Source organism: Sus scrofa, chromosome 9, assembly GCF_054392235.1.
Source record: "Sus scrofa isolate SSC_HxYL_T2T_F1_AM1 chromosome 9, Sscrofa_HxYL_maternal_Yorkshire_Landrace_v2.0, whole genome shotgun sequence".
NCBI classification, from domain to species: Eukaryota; Metazoa; Chordata; class Mammalia; order Artiodactyla; family Suidae; genus Sus; species Sus scrofa.
This window is the reverse complement of record NC_139391.1, coordinates 41491380-41511978: the sequence shown is the minus strand read 5'-3', so window position 1 is coordinate 41511978 and position 20599 is coordinate 41491380. Positions and strand designations below refer to the sequence as shown.

The window sequence follows — 20599 nt, the reverse complement described above, 5'->3', positions numbered from 1 at the left end:
AAAAGACAAAAAAAAAAAAAAAAAAAAAAATTCAGTAAGTGGACATTGTGAAGGGGTTATTCAGTCATTTTATTTATTTATTTATTTATTTATTTATTTATTTATGCCATACCCATGGCATATGAAAGTTCCTGGGCCAGGGATCAAAACCCTGCCATAGCAGCAACCCAGGCTGCTGCAGTGACAGTGCCTAATCCTTGACTGCTGTGCCACAAGGGAATTCCACATCTGATATATTTATTGACCATCTACAAGATGCCAGATACTGTTGTAGTTGGTGAGCTAGACAGATTTTTAGTTCAGAATATGAATCTCATGCCTGCTATAGATAAGTGGAATAAGGTGATACACACTAAATAGGAATAATGCAGTTAAAGAGAGGAGATGTAGCCAAGGATGGCTTCTTGTAGGAAGTAGTGTCGAAATCCAAATCTGGAGTGATAGATAATTAAGCAGAAGAGGAAGGAGGAATGTTGAGGTAGGTGTAGGGGACAGCATGGTAGAGACATGGAGGTAATGGAGAGAGATCATTTGGGAGAGAGCTGTAAGTATCCACATGACAAATGTTTAGAGAGTGTGATGGAAAGGGACATGAGATGAGATTAAAGAGGTAGTCAAGGACCCTGGGTATCAGTTTAAGTAGTAAGGATGTTATCTGGACTGCCCTGTAGAAGCCATGAAGGAATTTAAGCAGGAGAGTGACATCACATTTGAATTTTAGGAATACCATTCTGCATGCAGTTTGAAGAAAGGACTTGAGGGAAAAGAGACTGGGAAATGAGAAGGCAGTTGAAGCATTAGGAGGCAGTTAAAGTAATCAGGCAAGACAGGATGGTAACCTGCTCCGTAGTCATTGGGGGTGGAGAAAAGTGGATGAATCCTAGTGACTTTCAAAGATATAGGATCTTTGGCATTTGTTGATGTGGGGACTGAAAGATTTAGTATGGTCTGTGTCAAGAACTGTGAATGGATCTGAGATTTTAACCTACTTGAAGTCAGCAAATAGCCTGCCTGTTTAATGGGTGCTATTAGAAGGCCTGAGCTCCTTGAGTAAGAGATGAAGGACAGTTTATTACTTGCAGTGGTAGCCAGGCCCCATTTTCTACAGGGTGGTCAGTATGCAGTGGGCTGCATGATAGAACTCTTGAACTTAGGGAACTCAAGCCTCTTCTAATGGGAAGTAAGCATGCCAGTTTTCTGCTATGGAGGGAAATACCATCTCTATTTTTCAAGCTATTTACTAAACAAACATTTTTGAAAAGACAGTCCAGAACAAAAGATAGTCAGTTGCTTCACTTGCAAGATAGTGTAGAAATGTGAAAGACCCCTAAAGAATTGTCTTCCAGTGGTCTGTAGAGGAGCAGAATTGGCAACCCCTGTGACTTGTTAGACGTGGAGACTCTCAGTCCCCATCCCAGACCTGCTGAATCAGAATCTGCCCTTTAATCAGATTCACCAAGCAATATGTATGTTTGTTATAGTCTGAGAAGCACTGCTCCAGGATTCTCTTATTGTTTGCATGGTCAAAGTTGGTTCCTCCCTGTGTCCAGTTATATCTGGAGGTTAAAAGCAAGTAGAGGGCAGAGGAGACACATGAGTTTTCTTAAGACTTGGACTTAGAAATGATATATATCACTTCTGCTTATGTTCCATTGGTGGGATCTTAGACACCTGGTCACACCCAACTGTGAGGGATGCTAGAACATGTAGTCTAGCTGGGTAGCCATGTGCTGTTACTGTGGGAGAGTGGGAGAGTGGGAGAATGGTTTTTAGAGGACAGTTTGCACATCACACTATCTTTATACACATTCGGAAGTTAGGAAAATGATGTAGACTTGAGATAGCCACACTTAGAAATTGAAGCTATGGAAGTGGATGAGATTGCCCCAAGAAAATATATAGAGCAGTCTAGGCACTGTTGATGTTTGGGGCTGGATATTCTGTGGTGTTATCCTATACATTGTAGGATGTTTAGCAGTATTTCTGGCCTCTACTCACTGGATGCCAAAAGCATGTCCTTACTTGTGACAAGCCAAAATGTCTCTATTTTTTTAATTAAAGTTTTTTAATATATTTATTTTCATTAAAGTATAGTTGATTTACAGTGTTGTGCTAATTTCTGCCGTACAGCAAAGTGACCCAGTTATACACATATTTACATTCTTTTTTTTTTATTATTATTATTTTTTTTTTTGTCTTTTTGCCTTTTCTAGGGCTGCTCCCACAGCGTATGGAGGTTTCCAGGCTAGGGGTCTCATTGACACTGTAGCTGCTGACCTACACCATGGCTCATGGCAATGCCGGGTCCTTAACCCACTGAGCAAGGCCAGGGATCGAACCTGCAACCTCATGGTTCCTAGTCAGATTGGTTAACCACTGTGCCACGACGGGAACTCCTATACATTCTTTTTTTGAAAAATATTCTTTTCCATTACGGTTTATCCCAGGAGATTGGATATAGTTCCCTGTGTTATATAATAGGACCTTGTTGTTTATCCATTCTAAATATAAAAAAAAAAAGTGGAACGCTTCACAAGGTTGTGTGTCATCCATAAGCAGGGGTCATTCTAATCTTCTCTATATCATTACAATATTTAGTATATATGTTATGGAAGGGAGCACCCAAAATGTCCCTAGACATTGCTGAATTGTCCCCGGATGGGAGTGGGACAAAAATGTTTATATTTTTGAGAACCATTGGTTCAGAGTAAAAAGAAGAAAAGGGAGAAAGGAGTATTAGTCTGTGTGAAGTGATCAGAGGGAAAATGAAGCTCCTAAAAGAGAATGAAAAGGAATGGCCAAAGATCCGGGAGGAAAATGAGTAGGAGTTGGTATCTTAGAACTAAGGGAAGGAAAGTAACATTGTACTGATGAATGGTTAAGTGCTCCTGATATGTGCTTTGGATTTAACAATAAGGATTTGATTGATGTTTTTGGCACCAGTTGTTTTGAGATAGTTGGGACAGAACTAACAGTAGATGGAATAGTAGGGACAGCAATCAGATCATGTGAGTTATAGAGAGAGTGAGAGGTGAGAGAGTACAGACAGTGAGTATGGATCAGGCTTGCAAGAAGCTTGTTTGTGAGAGGGAAAAGAGAAATAAAGTAGCTACTGAAAAATAGGGCAATTGTTGAAGTAGAAGGGAGGAGCCATGCTCTAACAGATGTTCAGTAAATACATAATTCATGAATGAAGAATGAATTAGGGAGAGGTGAAAGAGGAGAGAGGAAATCATTGCAAAGTCCCTGAAATGGTGAGACAGAATGGGAGGTGAACTCTCACTCAACATAAGAAAATCTCTCTATTAGTTATAACTGTTCGTCTTGGTGTGAGGATACCCTTCTAGTAATCTAGGTCGGTTAGCTCTCTAATGGGAGATAATTGCTTAAACTAAGAATAGATGGTTGTACAAGGACATGTTGTTGATGGGAGTGAGTATTCCTGCATAGGATAGGGGTTTGGCCTAATTGGACCATTTAAAGTCTCTTCCTACTACATTTTTTTATTTTTATTTTTTTTGGCTGCTACCAAGTGGTGGTAGCATGTGGAAGTTCCCGGGCCAGGGATCGAACCTGGGCCACAGCAGTAACTTGAGCCACAGCAGTGACAATGCCAGATCCTTAACCATTAGGCCACCAGGGAACCCCTGCATTTAAAAATTGTTATTCCAGTTTTAATCAGTATTTAAATTTCATCATGATTTGTTTTTACTTAATAAAGCTTATTGATTACAACAAATGTTTTATTTCTTAGGTATAATATAGCTTAAAAGTATTTGTCTTTGATGTGTGACTTAGGTCCGACGTGATCTTCACGTATCAACTGCTGAATTTACAGATTTGAAGCAACAGTTGGAAAGAGACTCAGTAGTCCTAAGTTTGCTTAAACAGCTACAAGAGGTCAGTAAACTCAAACTTTAGTGTTTTGATGGTAGGAAAGTTATTTTTTTCCCAGATGGTCTTGTTTTTAAATGTGTACTCCTTGATTATATGGCGTTTTTTTCGTTTTTTAAAAACAAACAAGCAAACAGTCTTGAAATAATAGGATGTACAAAATGAAATACCTAATAACTATACTTATCTCTTCAGTTTTCTACTGCTATTGAAGAATATAATTGTGCATTGGCAGAGAAGAAGTATGTTACTGCTGCTCAGCGTCTAGAAGAGGTATTAAATACTTTCTCCAAAGCATGAGCAATTAGTACTATTCTTGTTTTAAGTATATTTTGTGTTCCATGTATTCCTTATCATTATACAAATATGTTCTGATTGCCCAGAGTCCAGATGGAATGTGTAACAATGATTCCATTTCACTACCAGGCACAGAAATGCTTGAAGTTATTAAAATCAAGAAAATGCTTTGATTTAAAAATATTGAAATCTCTCAGCATGGAGCTTACAATACAGAAACAGAATATACTTTATCATCTTGGAGAAGAGTGGCAGAAGCTGATTGTATGGAAGTTCCCACCATCAAAAGGTGCTGCTGACCTCAGGTGGACTGCTTTGCTTAATCTGCCTGAACCAGTTTGGCCTCTGAGTATATTACCAATACTTTGTATTGGTAGATGAGAAGATTTTTTCATCTCCCAAATCTATACTGAGTTCTCATATTAAGCAGAATGCTTATTAGGACCAAAATGCTTGTTATTCACCTTGCATTTCTGTTTCTGTCCCTTTTACTAGGAAGCAGCAGAGAAGAGGGAAGGTGATTGGGAGGTGATGAGGTTGTGGTAGAGGAGGTGGTAGCATTTTAAGACCACACACAGTTTTCACTGCATTGTAGGATGTGCCCGTTCCCAAAGGTTTTACCTTTTGTAGAGAGCTTAAAGAATTTGTTCAACCATTCTTGCTAAGGAAAGAAGACGGGGAATCAGTGGGGCAGGAGTTTGTCCCAGTTTTTTTGTCTTTGGGGAAAAATGGTGCCCAAACCATGAGGTTTGCATTCTTTGCATGGTGAAGAAATAGGATAACTCTGTCCCTGGCTTTTATTTATACTACTTGGCCCTCAGCCTCTCTGCCCACCTCTGGATGTGAGCCCTCTTTGTCTTATTTACACAAAGTAAAACCTCTGATGGTGTATGTGAAGGATATGCCATTAAACCTGGTATGTTTTCCAACATTTAATCTTGAAATTTAGTCTATTTCAGGGGAACCTCTCAGTCCCCACTTGCTCCCTTTCCCATATCCACTTTGGCCTTCAAATTCATTTTATATGTATATGTGTACATAGACACACTCATGCACTCAATATATGTATGTGTGTACATAGAGACACACACACACACACACACACACACACACCCTCTATGTATTTTAGGCATTTTGGCCTTCAGATTCATTTTATATGTATATGTGTACATAGACACACTCACGCACTCAATATATGTATGTGTGTACATAGACACACACACACACACACACACACACACACACACACCCACACCCACACCCACACCCACACACACACCCTCTATGTATTTTAGGCATTTTGAAGGGAGTAATCTAGAAAATTTTAGGTTCTATTTCCAAGCACAATATAAAATTAAGAGAGGATGGCAGGTGTTTGTTGTAACACACCTTTCCTGTTAAACTTGTTTGGCAGGCTGTTCTCTTTAATTAGAAGAGGAGGTCTTAATTGGAACCAGGATCTCATTTTTTGTCTTCATTCAGTCATTCAATACGTATTTAATAAATAGTTATTGTAGGCACCTCATCTTACTTTTGCACTCAGTTTGATTCTTTTAACATACCCCAAAAAAGTCATTTCCTGTTTTAAAGTGATGCCAAGGACATGTATGTTGTAATTAATCTCTGGTTGCATTAGAAGTGTATTATAGTAAAACCACATGTTTAGGACTCAGTAGACAGTGGCACCTCAGGGATAGAAATGGGAGCATCTTGTATTGCTGAGACAGCTGATATTTTTTCCCTTTTTCTTAGATATCAGCAACTTGGAATCTTGCCTACAAACAGAACTTCATTTATGCACTGAAGAGCCTCAGAAAGAAGAGAAGACCCCCATGTCACCAATCAGTTCTGTCCTTTTGGCATTTTCTCTTCTTGGGGAGCTAAACACCAAGCTTAAATCATTTGGTAAGTCATACCATTTTGTTTCATTTACGTGAAATTTCAGAAAGCCCATTGTTAAGGAAATGACAGAGAAAATTATCCAGTATTCTCTGAATAAATATGAATGATGGATCATAGAGTTTGGCCTCATGATTTATCAAGTGGAATTGTTATAGATATTACCCTTTTTGTTAAGGGCTTAGATCTTTTCCTTTTTTCTTTTCTTTTTTTTTTTTTTTTTTAAAAAGACCCTAGCTATTGATACTTGATTTTTTGAATAAGTTAAGTAAAAGCCTGTAGACAATCAGAATCAGTGGGAAAACTGACGATTCATAATAGTTGTTGGGTAATGTCATGATATATGTATTTTTATTATTAGGCTCAAAGACCTTAAAATTCTTCTAGTGATTTTTGATGAGTGTTCATATAATTTTCAGGTCAGATGCTGCTGAAGTACATCCTTAGGCCTCTGGCATCTTGCCCTTCCCTTTTTGCTGTGATAGAGAGCCAGCCTAACATCATTATCATTCGCTTTGAATCTGTGATGACTGATTTGGAACATCCTTCACCATCTGAAGTTTTTGCAAAGATCAGACTGGTACTGGAAGTGGTCCAGAAACAACTTCTAGGTATGTATCCCGAAGCAGTGCTTTCATATTTTAGAAAAGTCAGTATGGTTTTTCACAGTAAATATTATTTTAAAGTGGATAAAAATGCCAACTATCTGAGTAAGTGGAGGGTTGGAGGTAAGTAAATTATGTCATAGGAACAAACTGGTTACTTTTTTATTTCTTACTATTCTTTGCATTCCTTCTCTGCCCTGTATTGACAAGTAAGGTCATCAGTGGTACCCCAGATTCTGTGTTTGTAGTATTTAGTTGCATTTTAGGATGCATTTGTCTCACTATACTTCTAGTAACATATTTTGGGACTCTTGCTTTAGTTAAAGGAGAAGCATAAATGAATATTTCAATGGGAAAATACCTGTCAACCTAGTTGATATAAATAAACTAGGTTTAACATAAATGAATTTCATTCTAGCCTACTGGTTAGATTTGTATTCATCCTTGAAATAGCCAGTTTCTGTGTTCCTTGAATCATTTTTTGGCTGTCATACTATTGGAAGTAAGATTCCTTCTGGTGTTTTATTATAATACTGTTGTTCTTAGTCTATTTGACTTAGCTTCTTTTTGCCTTTCTCAGTTGTCTTATTGGATAGTGAAATTAAGCATTCTTGCTGTGGAGAAAATAAAAAGGAAATGCTGCTATTGTTTATATGTCTTCTTGGCAGTCATATATAGTTTATTTATATGTAAATAGCTTATATATAAAGCAAGGCATTCTTTCTAGTTTTGACAGCAGAGAGTAAAAAATTTTAAGACTTGCATAAATTGCAAAAATTCAGGGTAGTTTTTTCCTTGCTCTTTCACTGAATGAAATTCATTTCTTATGTTAAACCTAGTTTATTTAATGCCCATTTTGGAAATTAAATCTTTAGAATAGTTGTTTAAAAAACATGTTCAAGGAGTTCCCATCGTGGCTCAGTGGTTGATGAATCCGACTAGGAACCATGAGGTTGCGGGTTCGATCCCTGGCCTTGCTCAGTGGGTTAAGGATCCGGTGTTGCCGTGACCTGTGGTGTAGGTCGCAGACGTGGCGTGGATCCCTCATTGCTGTAGCTCTGGCGTAGGCCGGCGGCTACAGCTCCAATTTGACCCCTAGCCTGGGAACCTCCATATGCCGCAGAAGTGGCCCAAGAAAATGGCAAAAAGACAAAACAAACAAACAAACATGTTCAAAATGTATTGCCCTGTACGTCTGCATTATTGATGCTATTTCTATTGTGTGGAGCTATATAGAAGGTCTAATTCTTACTACCCAAGATGAGTTTTCAAATTCTTTATGGTTGCTATTATTATGTTCCCTATCTTATTAATTTAAACATGCTTAGTTTTTTTTTTTTTAGTTTTTTTAGTTTTAAGTTCCTCCTATCTTCAGTGATCTTATTTGAATATATTCCATTGCCTCTATAGTCCTCTTATTAAAGTATGATGTACAAAACAGAACAGTGTTCTAGGTATAGTCTGAACCAATTCAGAATAGTATGGGTGCCTTCATGCCCTCTTTCTCAGTTTCATGCCTCTGTTGGTCTAGCCAAAGGCTATTACTACCCAGTTAACTCATTGAGTTAATCCTATGTCATACTCAGTGCAAACTGCTGCTTTCTCATCTTGTGCTTGACTTCGACTTTTTGGAATAAACATTAGTCTTTGTTAAAAAAATTTTTTTTTTTGGCTGCACCCAGTGTATGCAAAAGTTCTGGGCCTGGGGATTGAACCCATGCCACAACTGTGACCCAAGCAGAGGCAGACAGTGTGGATCCTTAACCCACTGTGCCACCAAGGGAACCCCTATTAAAATTTATTTGATCAAATTTTCCAGTATGTTTACTATCCTTTTTACTTCATGTTGAATGCATAATTGATAACCATGCTTTCTTATAGTTTAATCTAAGTCAGTGATGGTACTGTTACCTAGGATAAGGCCATAGAGGATGCTCTGGGGAATTCTAGTAAAAACTTCTTTTCAGTTGACATTGGTCCATTAAGTATTCAACCTGTTGTTTTATCTGTAGGTTTTCTTAGTGCCTAGGATATTCAGAGTAGAAGATTGCTCAGTTAAGTGTTCCTAGATGCTCTTCTAATCTCTTAATATCCTTTATTCAACATTCCCTTCCTTCATCTTCTTGACCTAAATATAACACAAGGGTCATATTTTGCATCCTTAGTTGGAATCATCTATTTTCTTTGAATTTTAGTTATTCTGAAACTTCATAAAGGTTTTTGCCTTTTCTCTTTGGGTATATGCTCTTCATAAAGGTTTTTGCCTTTTCTCTTTGGGTATATGCTCATATTTTGCATCCTTAGTTGGAATCATCTATTTTCTTTGAATTTTAGTTATTCTGAAACTTCATAAAGGTTTTTGCCTTTTGTCTTTGGGTATATGCTCTTTTCTTTTTTTTCTCCCAAGTTTTCATTGCTGCTAAGTATCACTGTACCAACAGCAAAAGAACTTTTAAAAGAGGAGAAAAAAATTCTTTTGGAAATAATTTGGTTAAATATATTAAAAGTCTTAAAATGTTAGTATTCTTTAAATCAAAGTTTCAATTTATAAGAATTTGCCTTGAAGACCTAATCTTAAAATAAAACCATTTCTACATAAGGATGTTCATCATAATGTTGCTTATAATATTGAAATTCTGGAAAGTAATGAAATCTTGAGAAACAGGGAAATGACCAAGTAAATTATATGCTATATAGTAGACTACTTTGCTAAACTGTGTTATACTTTGTTGATTTTTTTAAAGTAATGATTAATTTTGAAACTAATTGCTTCTAAGAAGCCAGCAATAAGCATTTACTAAAGGATTAAAAACTTTATCTCCATTAAAGTCAGATTTAAGTCAGAAATGCATATTGTCATAAATATTCATTAACATTGTTTTAGGGGTTCTGTCTGATGCAAAGAAGAGAAAATAACTATAGATAATAAAGGGAAGAAATTACCTTTACTTGTAAATCATATAATTGTGTACCTAAAAGAACCAAAGCCTCTATTAAAACTTTTGCAATTAGTAAAACTTTACTAAGTTATCTAGATATAAATCTATAAAAATCAGCTTCTTATAAGAGAAATGCAAATCAAAACTACTATGAGATACCACCTCACACCAGTCAGAATGGCCATCATTAGTAAATCCACAAATAACAAGTGCTGCAGGGGCTGTGGAGAAAAGGGAACACTCCTGCACTGTTGGTGGGAATGTAAACTCGTACAGCCACTATGGAGAACAGTTTGGAGATACCTTAGAAATCTATCCATAGAATTTCCATATGACCCCTCAATCCCACTCTTGGGCATATATCCGGACAAAACTCTACTTAAAAGAGACACATGCACCCGTGTGTTCATTGCAGCACTATTCACAATAGCCAGGACATGGAAACAACCTAAATGTCCATTGACAGATGATTGGATTCGGAAGAAGTGGTATATATACACAATGGAATACTACTCAGCCATAAAAAAGAATGACATAATGCCATTTGCAGCAACATGAATGGAACTAGAGACTCTCATACTGAGTGAAATGAGCCAGAAAGACAAAGACAAATACCATATGGTATCACTTATAACTGGAATCTAATATCTAGCACAAATGAACATCTCCTCAGAAAAGAAAATCATGGACTTGGAGAAAAGACTTGTGGCTGCCTGATGGGAGGGGGAGGGAGTGGGAGGGATCGGGAGCTTGGGCTTATCAGATACAACTTAGAATAGGTTTACAAGGAGATCCTGCTGAATAGCATTGAGAACTATGTCTAGATACTCATGTTGCAATAGAACAAAGGGTGGGGGAAAAAATGTAATTGTAATGTATACATGTAAGGATAACTTGATCCCCTTGCTGTACAGTGGGAAAATAAAAAAAAAATGTCAAAAAAAAATCAAACTACCAATATTTAGAATGAACCTAAAATAAAGGAAGCAATTAAATTAAAAAAATCAGCTTCTCACTAAACTAGCAATGGTCAGTTATAAATTAAACTATAAAGATATCTTTTTTATAATGGCAACAAAATCTGAAATTCTTAAAGATAAATTTAATGAGAATGGGATGGATACACATAAAGGCAAGAGAGGGCATAAAGTAAAAACCCAAATAAAGGGGAAGCTGTTGTGGATTAGAAGACAGTCTGAAAAAATTGTCAGCTCATTCCAGAATAACATAGACAATGAATACATTTTCCAATCAGATTCTTGTTTTATATTTTTCAGGCCGGACAAACTCTAGAGCTTACATCAAAAAATACATTTGTGAGACTTTCTAATAAAGATTTGAGAACATTAGTTGGAGAATTTTATAATTAAAACTGTGTTCTTGGCATAAGATCAGTGGAATGAAGTAGAGCCAAAAATAAGTGAAAATTTACCATTTGATCAAAGTCACATTTCAGCTTAGTGGGACAGAGTTTATTAAATAACAGTGCTAGCAAAATTAGCTATATAGAATAACACAAAGCTAGATTCCTGCTTCATACTTTATGCAGAAATAAGTTTCATTCTTGCTGGTGGAGGGTTTGAGACATTATGAAAATTACCAAAGTGTGCCACAGAAATAGGAAATGAGCAAATACTGTTGGAAAAATTGAACCGATAGGCTGGCTTGATGCAGGATTGCCACAAACTTTCAATTTGTAAAAAGCATAGTATCTATGAAGTACAGTAAAGCAGTGTACAATAAAAGAAATGTTTCAGGAGTTCCCGTCGTGGCGCAGTGGTTAACGAATCCGACTAGGAACCATGAGGTTGCGGGTTCGGTCCCTGCCGTTGATCAGTGGGTTAACGATCCGGCGTTGCCGTGAGCTGTGGTGTAGGTTGCAGACGCGGCTTGGATCCCACGTTGCTGTGGCTCTGGCGTAGGCCGGTGGCTACAGCTCCGATTCAACCCCTAGCCTGGGAACCTCCATATGCCGTGGGAGCAGCCCAAGAAATAGCAACAACAACAACAACAACAACAAAAGACAAAAAGACAAAAAAAAAAAAAGAAAAGAAATGTTTCAGGTGAGTTAAAGTCTTTTGTGCAAAAAATAAAACAATAAAAATATTAGAAGAAAATTTAGGAGAAGACTCGAATAGTCTCAGGAAGCTCAGACTGTGTAAAGGATATGGTTGACAAATTTAACTACATATAAATGTTAAATTTCTTCAAAAAAAATTTTTTTTTTAGAGCCACACCCACGGCATATGGAAGTTCCCAGGCTAGGGGTCGAATTGGAGCTGCATCTGCCAACCTACACCACAGCCACAGCAACGCAGCTCACACATCCGAGCCTCGTCTGTGACTTACATGAGATCTGCCTGATTATATCTGCCCCATGTCTGTCATCTACATCAGCCCATGGCAACACCATATCCTCAACCCACCAAGCGAGGCCAGGGATTGAACCTGCACCCTCATGAATACTAGTCGGGTTCATTAACCACTGAGCTATGACAGGAACTCTATAAATATTAAATTCTGTATGGCAAATGATACCATAAGCAAAGTTAAAGGATAATATTATACTGGGAGAAAATATTTGCAATACATTTGACAAGGAGTTAATATATTTTTTCAAAAAAAAAAAGAGAACATAATAATAGAAAAAGGACAAAAACTAGTTAGGCAATTTATGGAAGAAAAGGTACAAATTGTTAATCAACATAAAAATACATATTGCTTAATCTCTCTAACAGTGGAATGCAATGGAATGGAAAGGTAGAACTTTCCATCCTTGGGGTTGATGAAATTCAAAGATCTGTGTAAGAGTCCCCTGGTAGGAAAATGGAAGTTAGTTTGCTTCACTGCTTTTGTGAGTGTTTTCTAGAAAGTAATCTGAAGCTATATAGTTAAGCTAAGTATGATTCCTTTGACCCAGGTATCCTACTTTTTAATTACTTATAGAAGTATTTGCATGTGTGAATACCATATATATTTACATACTGGAATGTGCATCATTTGAAGAATGGTTGTATAACTTATAGTTGAGCCATATTGTGAGATATTATGCAGCTATTAAAAAGAAATGAAGGGAGTTCCCATCGTGGCTCAACAGTTAATGAATGCAACTAGTATCCTTGAGGATGCAGGTTTGATCCCTGGCCTCATGAAGTAGATTGGGGATCTGGTGTTGCTGTGAGTTGTGGTGTAGGTCGCAGATGCGACTTGGATCTCACGTTGCTGTGGGCGTGGTATTGGCCTGCAGCTCTGGCTCTGGCTGGACCCCTAGCCTGGGAACCTCCGTATGCCACTGGTGTGGCCATAAAAAGACAAAAAAAAAACAAAAACAAACAAACAAAACCAAAAAGAAATGAAGTAGAGCTAGGTATATTGACCTCAGAGATAGCCATAATCCGTTTGTCTTTTGGGCCATACCCTTGGCATGTGGAAGTCCCTGGGCCAGGGATCAAATCCAAGCCACAGCAGCGACCCAAGCCACAGCAGTGACAATGCTGGATTTGTAATCTGCTGAGCCACAAGGGAACTCCAGTGATGTATTTTTAAGAGATTTAAAAATTAGGTGTACAAGCAAAAGCACGAGCCCATTTTTGGAAAAAAGGAGTGTTATATGAATATTATATTAGTATGCTAGGGCTGCCATAACAGAATACCACAGATTGTGTGGCTTAAACAACTAAAATTTAATTTCTCACAATTTTGGTGGCTGGAAGTTCAAGATCAAGGTGTTAGTGGATTTGGTTTTTTCCTGTGCCCTGTCTCATTGCCTTGTAGACAACCTGTACACTGTCCTCACATGGCCTCGCCTGTGTACATGCTCGTCCTTGCTGTCTCTGTTTTCTTATAAGGACGCTGGTCATAGTGGATTAGGGCTCCACCCTTATGACCTCTTTAAAGGTGACCTCTAGCTCCAAATGCAGTCACATTGGGGCTAGGGCTTCAACATATGAACTGTGGGGACACAATTCAGTCCATATCAAGTGTCTGTGTGTGTGTTTGTGTATGTGTTTGAGTGTGTGCTGTGTTTGTGTGTCTGTGTGTATGTATTATTACTACAAGGGAGGAAGAATACAGACCAAAGTTTTAGCACTGGTCACTTGGACGAGAGAGAGAGAGAGAGAGAGCGAGAAGCTCAAGGGTATGGAGAGGGATAATTTGGCTTTTTCTTTATAAATGCTAGTGGTGTTGGGTTTGTTACAACAAGCACTTTGCTGTGAATGATTTCCTAGAAAGTATAAATTACTAAAATTTACCAAGAGGTAAAGACTCTGAACATACAGATAGTTGTAGAGGAAATTTGAAACATTGTTAAAGACTTGCCACTAAAAAGGCCACCATCAGGCATATATGGTTTATTGCTAAATTCTAGGTACTCTTCAAATTATAGACAATCCCTTTGTTTTCTTTTGGTCCATAGAAAAAAGATGGATAAGTGCACTAATTAATTTTTAAAGAATCAGCATAGATTTAATACCAAAATGTACACACAGAGAAAACATAGAATGATTTTACCAAGTCATTTTATGGTTAGCCAAAAGTTACAAATTCAGATCTCATTAAAATCACATTTTTTTGGATTAGACATTAAACCGTGATTTCAGGTGACTAATTTTGTCAATTCTTTTTTGAGAGGAAACTTAACAATTCCCTATAGTATGTTTGCTGAAAATTTCTCTTAATATTATCTGCTTTATTATCTTAAATATTTCTTTTGTTCAGCAAGCAAGGTTTTGCTTTGCAGCTGCCATTCATTATAAAATTTGTGACATATTTTCTTCCAGTCTTTTTTTTGCCTTTGCTGTTCCACCTGTTCTACTAACTTCTGCATCTTTACTTGATTCTGCATCAGTAGTGTGTGTACCTTGGTTTTAAATTTAAAAGTCTATTATAGTTAATTTTCTGTAACTACAAAAATATGTCATAATTTTAAAAAGTTTCAATTTAAACATTTCACAGTTGTCACTGTTAATTTGTGCTGTATGCATAAAATATTTGAATAAACACACTACAGAAGTTACATTGGTGCAGAGGGGAAAAAAAGTCCTTTGAACTGATAAATCTGTTTATACTGACCAGATTGGTAATGTTTTTATATGATAAGTATGTAACTAGAAATGTCATATGTGCCTGTTGTGAGCACTACAGTACAACATAACAGCTTTGTGATGTGATGGTTGAGGTGAGATGTAGTCTTAACCAGTGCAACAAAATTGTGTTTAACAGGAAAGTATTTTATGCTTTCGTTCTTTCTTTTTTTTTTAAATTTAAAATCTTTATTCAGAAAATGTACAGAGGTCCCATGTACCCTTCACCCAGTTAGCATCTTGTGTAACCATAGTATAGTATCAAAACCAGGGGATTGACTTTGGCACGATTCAGAGCTGATTCAGATTTCTCCAGTTTTACTTGAACTTGTGTGTGTGTGTGTGTGAATGATTCTGTGCAACTTTAGCACATGTGTAGGTTCATGTAACTAGCACCACAAGGCTCACTAGTGCTACCCATATAACCACACACCTTTCCTTCTATTTTTAAACTTAAAAAAAAAAATTGAGTTCCTCAGTCACACCAGCCACATTTCAAGAGCTCAGTATCAAAATGCGGCTGGTTCCTATCATATCGAATAGTACAGGCCTAGACTTCAGATATTGTAAGGTATCTCAAGGCTTTGAGGTAGTACGGTCACTTTCTTTTAAGATTCTCATGTATTATTTAATTAATTAATGGTATATTCTAAATGTAACACCCTCAAAATGTGTTGGAAAAAAGCCACTATAAAATATACAGTAGAACAGACATTGAAATATTCTGTATGATAGACTAGTTATTAGGCTATAATGTAAAGTGTTTATGGATAAACACTCAGATCCTATGCAGTGATGAAAAACGTGTGTTTATTAGCTATTGAATAATTGAGATTTTATTGTAAACTGGTTTCAACTTGGTATGCAGAACTTCTCAGTGCTTGTCATATAATCAGATCTGTAGATTAGCAATAGATGATTATAATGTAGATGGCTCAATACCTTATTGCTATAGAGAACAGGCAGTCATACAGTGCAGACGATTCATCTGAGCAGTGCAAATTAAATAATAATTGTGTGTCATGCTTTTCCCACACATTCAGTTGAGATAGCTGTAGAATTATCTGTGCTGCTTTCTTCCATATCATCTTAAAGAATTCTAGAAAACTGGGGACTTTGAGAATATGTTCAAACTGTGAATGGTTTCTTGTTTAAAACTTTTTCTTTTGAAATCAGATTTGCCTCTTGATGCTGACCTAGAAAATGAAAAAACGTCTAAGATCATATTGGCTGAGATGCTTGGTGACATGATCTGGGAGGACTTATCTGAGTGCCTCATTAAAAATTGTTTGGTTTATTCTATCCCAACAAACAGCAGCAAATTACAGCAATATGAAGAGGTAAGAGCAGAGGTATCACAGAAGGTTTGAAGAGACCATAGGTACCTGTTGGTGTCATTCGTTTACCTTGGAGATCTTGTTTAGTGACATCTTTAAAAAATTTATAAATAAGGTGTGGACTCGAGTTCCCTATAACTTCATTTTTCTTCTGGCTTTTTCCCTTTTGATTGGGGAAGTATATTTTCTTATTAAATATGTTTTCTTTAGTAAGACACCTTTGAAGAACAATTGTTTTTATATTTGTGTCAGCTATATGCGACACTTTACTTTTTGGCTTCTTTTTAGTGTTTCCTCAAACACTAAAATAAATACAGTAGTCCCCTCCTTATCTTTGGGGATGAGTTCCAAGACCCCTAGTGAAGGTCTGAACCTAGGAATAGCACTGAACTATACACACACACACACACACACACTCTAACAGGCAGGTAGTGTATATAGTATGGATATGCTGGACAAAGGGATGATTCATATCATGGGCAAGACAGAGTGGGATGGTGCAAGTTTTCATCATGCTCCTTAGAATGAATGGTATAGAATTTAAAACTTAGGAATTATTTGTTTCTGGAATTTTCCACTTACTATTTTCAGACCATGGTTGTGGGTAACTGAAATCAAAGATGGGGGGGGCTACTGTATTTTTATTTTAAAGATTTTTGCACCTTTACTAAGTAGAGTCAGAGATTTCTATTGAAAATGCTCTTCCTTTTCTAAGGCTAGAAAAATGTGTGATATTTTTATACCTAGTAATTGATGGTCTGTTCCAAAACTTAACTGACCGGCTGGTACTTGTTCTTTTCTGTACATTGGATTTGAAATTTTAATGTGGAAATGGAATGTATGTATGTATATATATATGTTTTTTCCTTGCATTTCTTTTTCAGATCATACAATCCACTGAAGAATTTGAAAATGCCCTAAAGGAGATGAGGTTTTTAAAAGGAAATACAACTGATTTGTTGAAATATGCACGAAATATCAATTCTCATTTTGCTAACAAGAAGTGTCAGGATGTGATTGTGGCAGCTAGAAACCTAATGACCTCTGAAATTCACAACACTGTGAAGGTACTGGGGTTATAGTGTGTTGCACTGTATTAGGAAGCAGCTCATTTCTAAGATGATTGTGGTAGAGTAGAAGAGCATGTGACAGTTGCTGAGTTCACTGAGTTGAGTTATTAATCTTCTTATACATTAGTTTTCTCATCTTTAATGTGGCCCTAATATCAGCCTCTTTCATAGGGTATTGTGAGGCCCAGATAAGATAATACATATAAAAGGATTGTATAAATTGTTGTTGAAATCAGACAGTATATCAACCTACAAATTTTTCTCAACTTATCACTTAAGATTTTAGTACACAATTTTGTGACAGGTATTGTTATATCCAGATATCATATCCTATTTGTGGAATTGTTGACTTCATCTCTTAGACTGATAGAGGCACTAATTTTAAAATTAATAAAACAAAAATATGTAATCTGTGTAGGGTATGAGCAGTTATCAGCAAAGTCAGTACCAAATTAATATGCATTGTGAGTAATTTAGTCCTTTGACCTTAGATAATTCTGTGTATTTTTTTTTCTGGTTTCTTTCTTTCTTTTCTTTTTTTTTTTTTTATTATCTTACATAGCAAATATAAGGTATTACTTAAAGCAACAAACAGACTAAAGTAGTTCCTTATTGATAGAAAATTCCTCAGCCATTTTTCTTTTATCACTGAGAGGACTGTGTCCTTCCTCCTTCCTTTCTGCTACCACCCATTTCCCTCGGGGGCGCCATGTTATTGTGTCCACTTTAGCAAATTATTTAGTTAGCCATTTGAAGTGCACACGTATTTCTGATGTAAGCTTGGTTGCTAAGGGAGCTGAAATGCATTCAGTACTGGCCACTGGGCTGCAGATTTTTTTACGTAAATATCACTTGTCACTTTTTTTGGGCCCCATCTGTAACATGTGGATGTTCTCAAACCAGGGATCAAACTTGCGCCATAGCTGTGACTTCAGCCACATCAATGACAGTGCTGACTCCTTAACCTCTTCAGCTACCAGGGAAGTTCTGCTTATATCACTCTTTTGGATAAAATTCAGTGGCTTCCCATCTAATTCAGAGAAAGACCCAGTAGCTGTCGAGTAACCTGCAAGGTCATATGTGATCTGTCCCCTTACTGCCTCTCTGACTCCATTAGCTGTTGCATTCTTCTTCAGTCTCTGCTCCAGGCACTCTGACTCATTGCTGTTCCCTGAATTTGCCAGGCCTACTTGACTGCAGAACTTTTGAATCTCTTTTTCCTCTGCTTTGAATAGTTCTCGGCAGATACCTACATGACTTGCTCCCTTTCCTGACTACTGTTTTTAAAATTGTGACCTCCCCATTGCTTTAATTTTCTTCATATCACTTATCAGTGAACATTTTCTGTATGAATTATTGTTCCTCCCCTTGGGCAGGTTTTTTTTCTTCCTATTTGTTTTTGTTTCTTTACTCTTTTGTTCACTGTTGTATCTCTAGCATCAAGAAAATACCTGGTGCATACTCCTATGCGCTTAGTTCTCAGTAAACATTTGGTAAATGAATTAATGTATATCACATTAGCTCTGTCATAACTCCTTGTTATAAATAGCAAATATAAATTATTACTAGATTGCTCTGTGACTCTGTTAACTTTGTTGGATCTCATTTTCTTTTTCTGTAACATGGCAGAATTGAACTAGATAATTTCTGAGCTTCCTGATCAACTAATACTGACATTCTCTAAGAGTGTACTTTCCTTCGAGTACCCAAATTCTAATGATGTAGCTTCCTCTAGATTAGTTTCTCAGCAGTGCCACTGTTGACATTTGGGGCCAGATAATTCTTTGCTTGGGGTGGGGAGTGTCCTGTAGGATGTTTTAGTAGCATCCCAAATTCTACTCACTAGATGTGGGTTATACCTCTCCCGGTTATGCCATTTGTTTTCTCATTTTTTTTTTTTTTTTGGTCTTTTTGCTATTTTTTGGGGCCACTCCCGTGGCATATGGAGGTTCCCAGGCTAGGGGTCTAATCGGAGCTGAAGCCACTGGCCTACGCCAGAGCCACAGCAACGCGGGATCCGAGCCGCGTCTGCAGTCTACACCACAGCTCACGGCAACGCCGGATCGTTAACCCACTGAGCAGGGGCAGGGACCGAACCTGCAACCCCATGGTTCCTAGTCGGATTCGTTAACCACTGCGCCACGACAGGAACTCCTGTTTTCTCATTTAAACATCACAAAAGCCTTATAAAGTAGACAGTATTATACCATTTTACAGATTAGAAAGGCAGGTCTGGTTACTTAAACATTTTTATTAGACTGGAATGAACATTTTCTATTGGAAATTTTTTGTGGAGGTCCAGTCTTCGCAGAGCAGAGCTGCTCTTCTTGCAGTGCGAGTAGAGAACCCGCTGCTTCCACCCACTCTGTCTCTCTTCTGGTCTCTGAGGTATCTTTAAGAAGCACAGTTTGAAAACCATTACTGTAGTGCAGTTTCTTCATGTTACTATGAGAAAATTGAGATCCAGAGAGGTTAAGTGACTTTGTTAAAAGTTAGGGGAAAAAATATCACTGATGTTTCCAGACGAGAAGCCTAGTGTTCTTTGCTTTTGTCTTGACCAGTCTGGGAATTTTCATTCTATATAAATGTTAGGGAGGCTTGCTTTCTTTGGGTTTGGATTTTAAGAGGATAAGCTAGCCTGAATGTGTTGTTTCTTTGACTAAGCCAGCATGTTTCTGATGAGAAATAATTTATGGCAGTAGAACTCAAAATCACACTGGTGTGCAATAAGCTAACAGTCTAGTCTGAGGAAGAGGATTTTTTTTTTTTTTTGGTCTTTTTGCCTTTTTTCTAGGGCCGCTCCCACGGCATATGGACGTTCCCAGGCTAGGGGTCAAATCGGAGCTATAGCCGCCAGCCTACGCCACAGCCACAGTAACGTGGGATCCGAGCTGAGTCTGCGACCTGCACCACAGCTCATGGCAATGCCGGATCCTTAACCCACTGAGCAAGGCCAGGAACCAAACCCGCAACCTCAGGGTTCCTAGTCGGATTGTTAACCACTGCGCCAGGATGGGAACTCCAGGAAGAGGATTTTTAAAAGTCCTTTCATTTACCTAAAATCTTGGGCCAGTTTCGGAGCTTTGCTGTTTCCACCAAGAGTGAGTGCACAGAAGAATTAGAAGAATGGCACAGCAAAGGAGATTGCTTATTTCTTTTTCTTTTTTTCTTTTCTTTTTTTTTTTTGTCTTTTGTCTTTTGCTGCTGTTGTTGTTGTTGCTATTTCTTGGGCCGCTCCCACGGCATATGGAGGTTCCCAGGCTAGGGGTTGAATCGGAGCTGTAGCCACCAGCCTATGCCAGAGCCACAGCAACGTGGGATCCGAGCCGCGTCTGCAACCTACACCACAGCTCACGGCAACGCCGGATCATTAACCCACTGAGCAAGGGCAGGGACCGAACCCGCAACCTCATGGTTCCTAGTCGGATTCGTTAACCACTGCGCCACGACGGGAACTCCTGGAGATTGCTTATT

General features: G+C 37.7%; 1 protein-coding gene and 1 non-coding gene across 4 annotated transcripts in view; one reads left to right on the top strand and one right to left on the bottom strand.

Moving 5' to 3' along the window:
• Window positions 1-20599, top strand: part of ZW10 (zw10 kinetochore protein) — a 41393-nt gene that overhangs the window by 5121 nt on the left and 15673 nt on the right. For 2 of the 3 annotated variants that reach the window (XR_014815299.1, XM_021062840.2), the window contains exons 3-9: window positions 3799-3900; window positions 4090-4167; window positions 4321-4480; window positions 5944-6096; window positions 6510-6701; window positions 15895-16058; window positions 16940-17122. Coding sequence is in view for 2 of the 3 variants with exons in the window: in XM_021062840.2 (XP_020918499.1) it covers window positions 3799-3900; window positions 4090-4167; window positions 4321-4480; window positions 5944-6096; window positions 6510-6701; window positions 15895-16058; window positions 16940-17122 (1032 nt within the window). In the remaining variant the exon portion in view is untranslated. Of the gene's footprint in view, window positions 1-3798; window positions 3901-4089; window positions 4168-4320; window positions 4497-5943; window positions 6097-6509; window positions 6702-15894; window positions 16059-16939; window positions 17123-20599 lie in introns of all 3 variants that reach the window. The other variant, XM_084976071.1, reaches the window with a different exon arrangement.
• LOC146399860 (U6 spliceosomal RNA) lies at window positions 2515-2622 on the bottom strand. Its single transcript, XR_014817004.1, has one exon. It is a non-coding gene; the product is annotated as a U6 spliceosomal RNA (small nuclear RNA).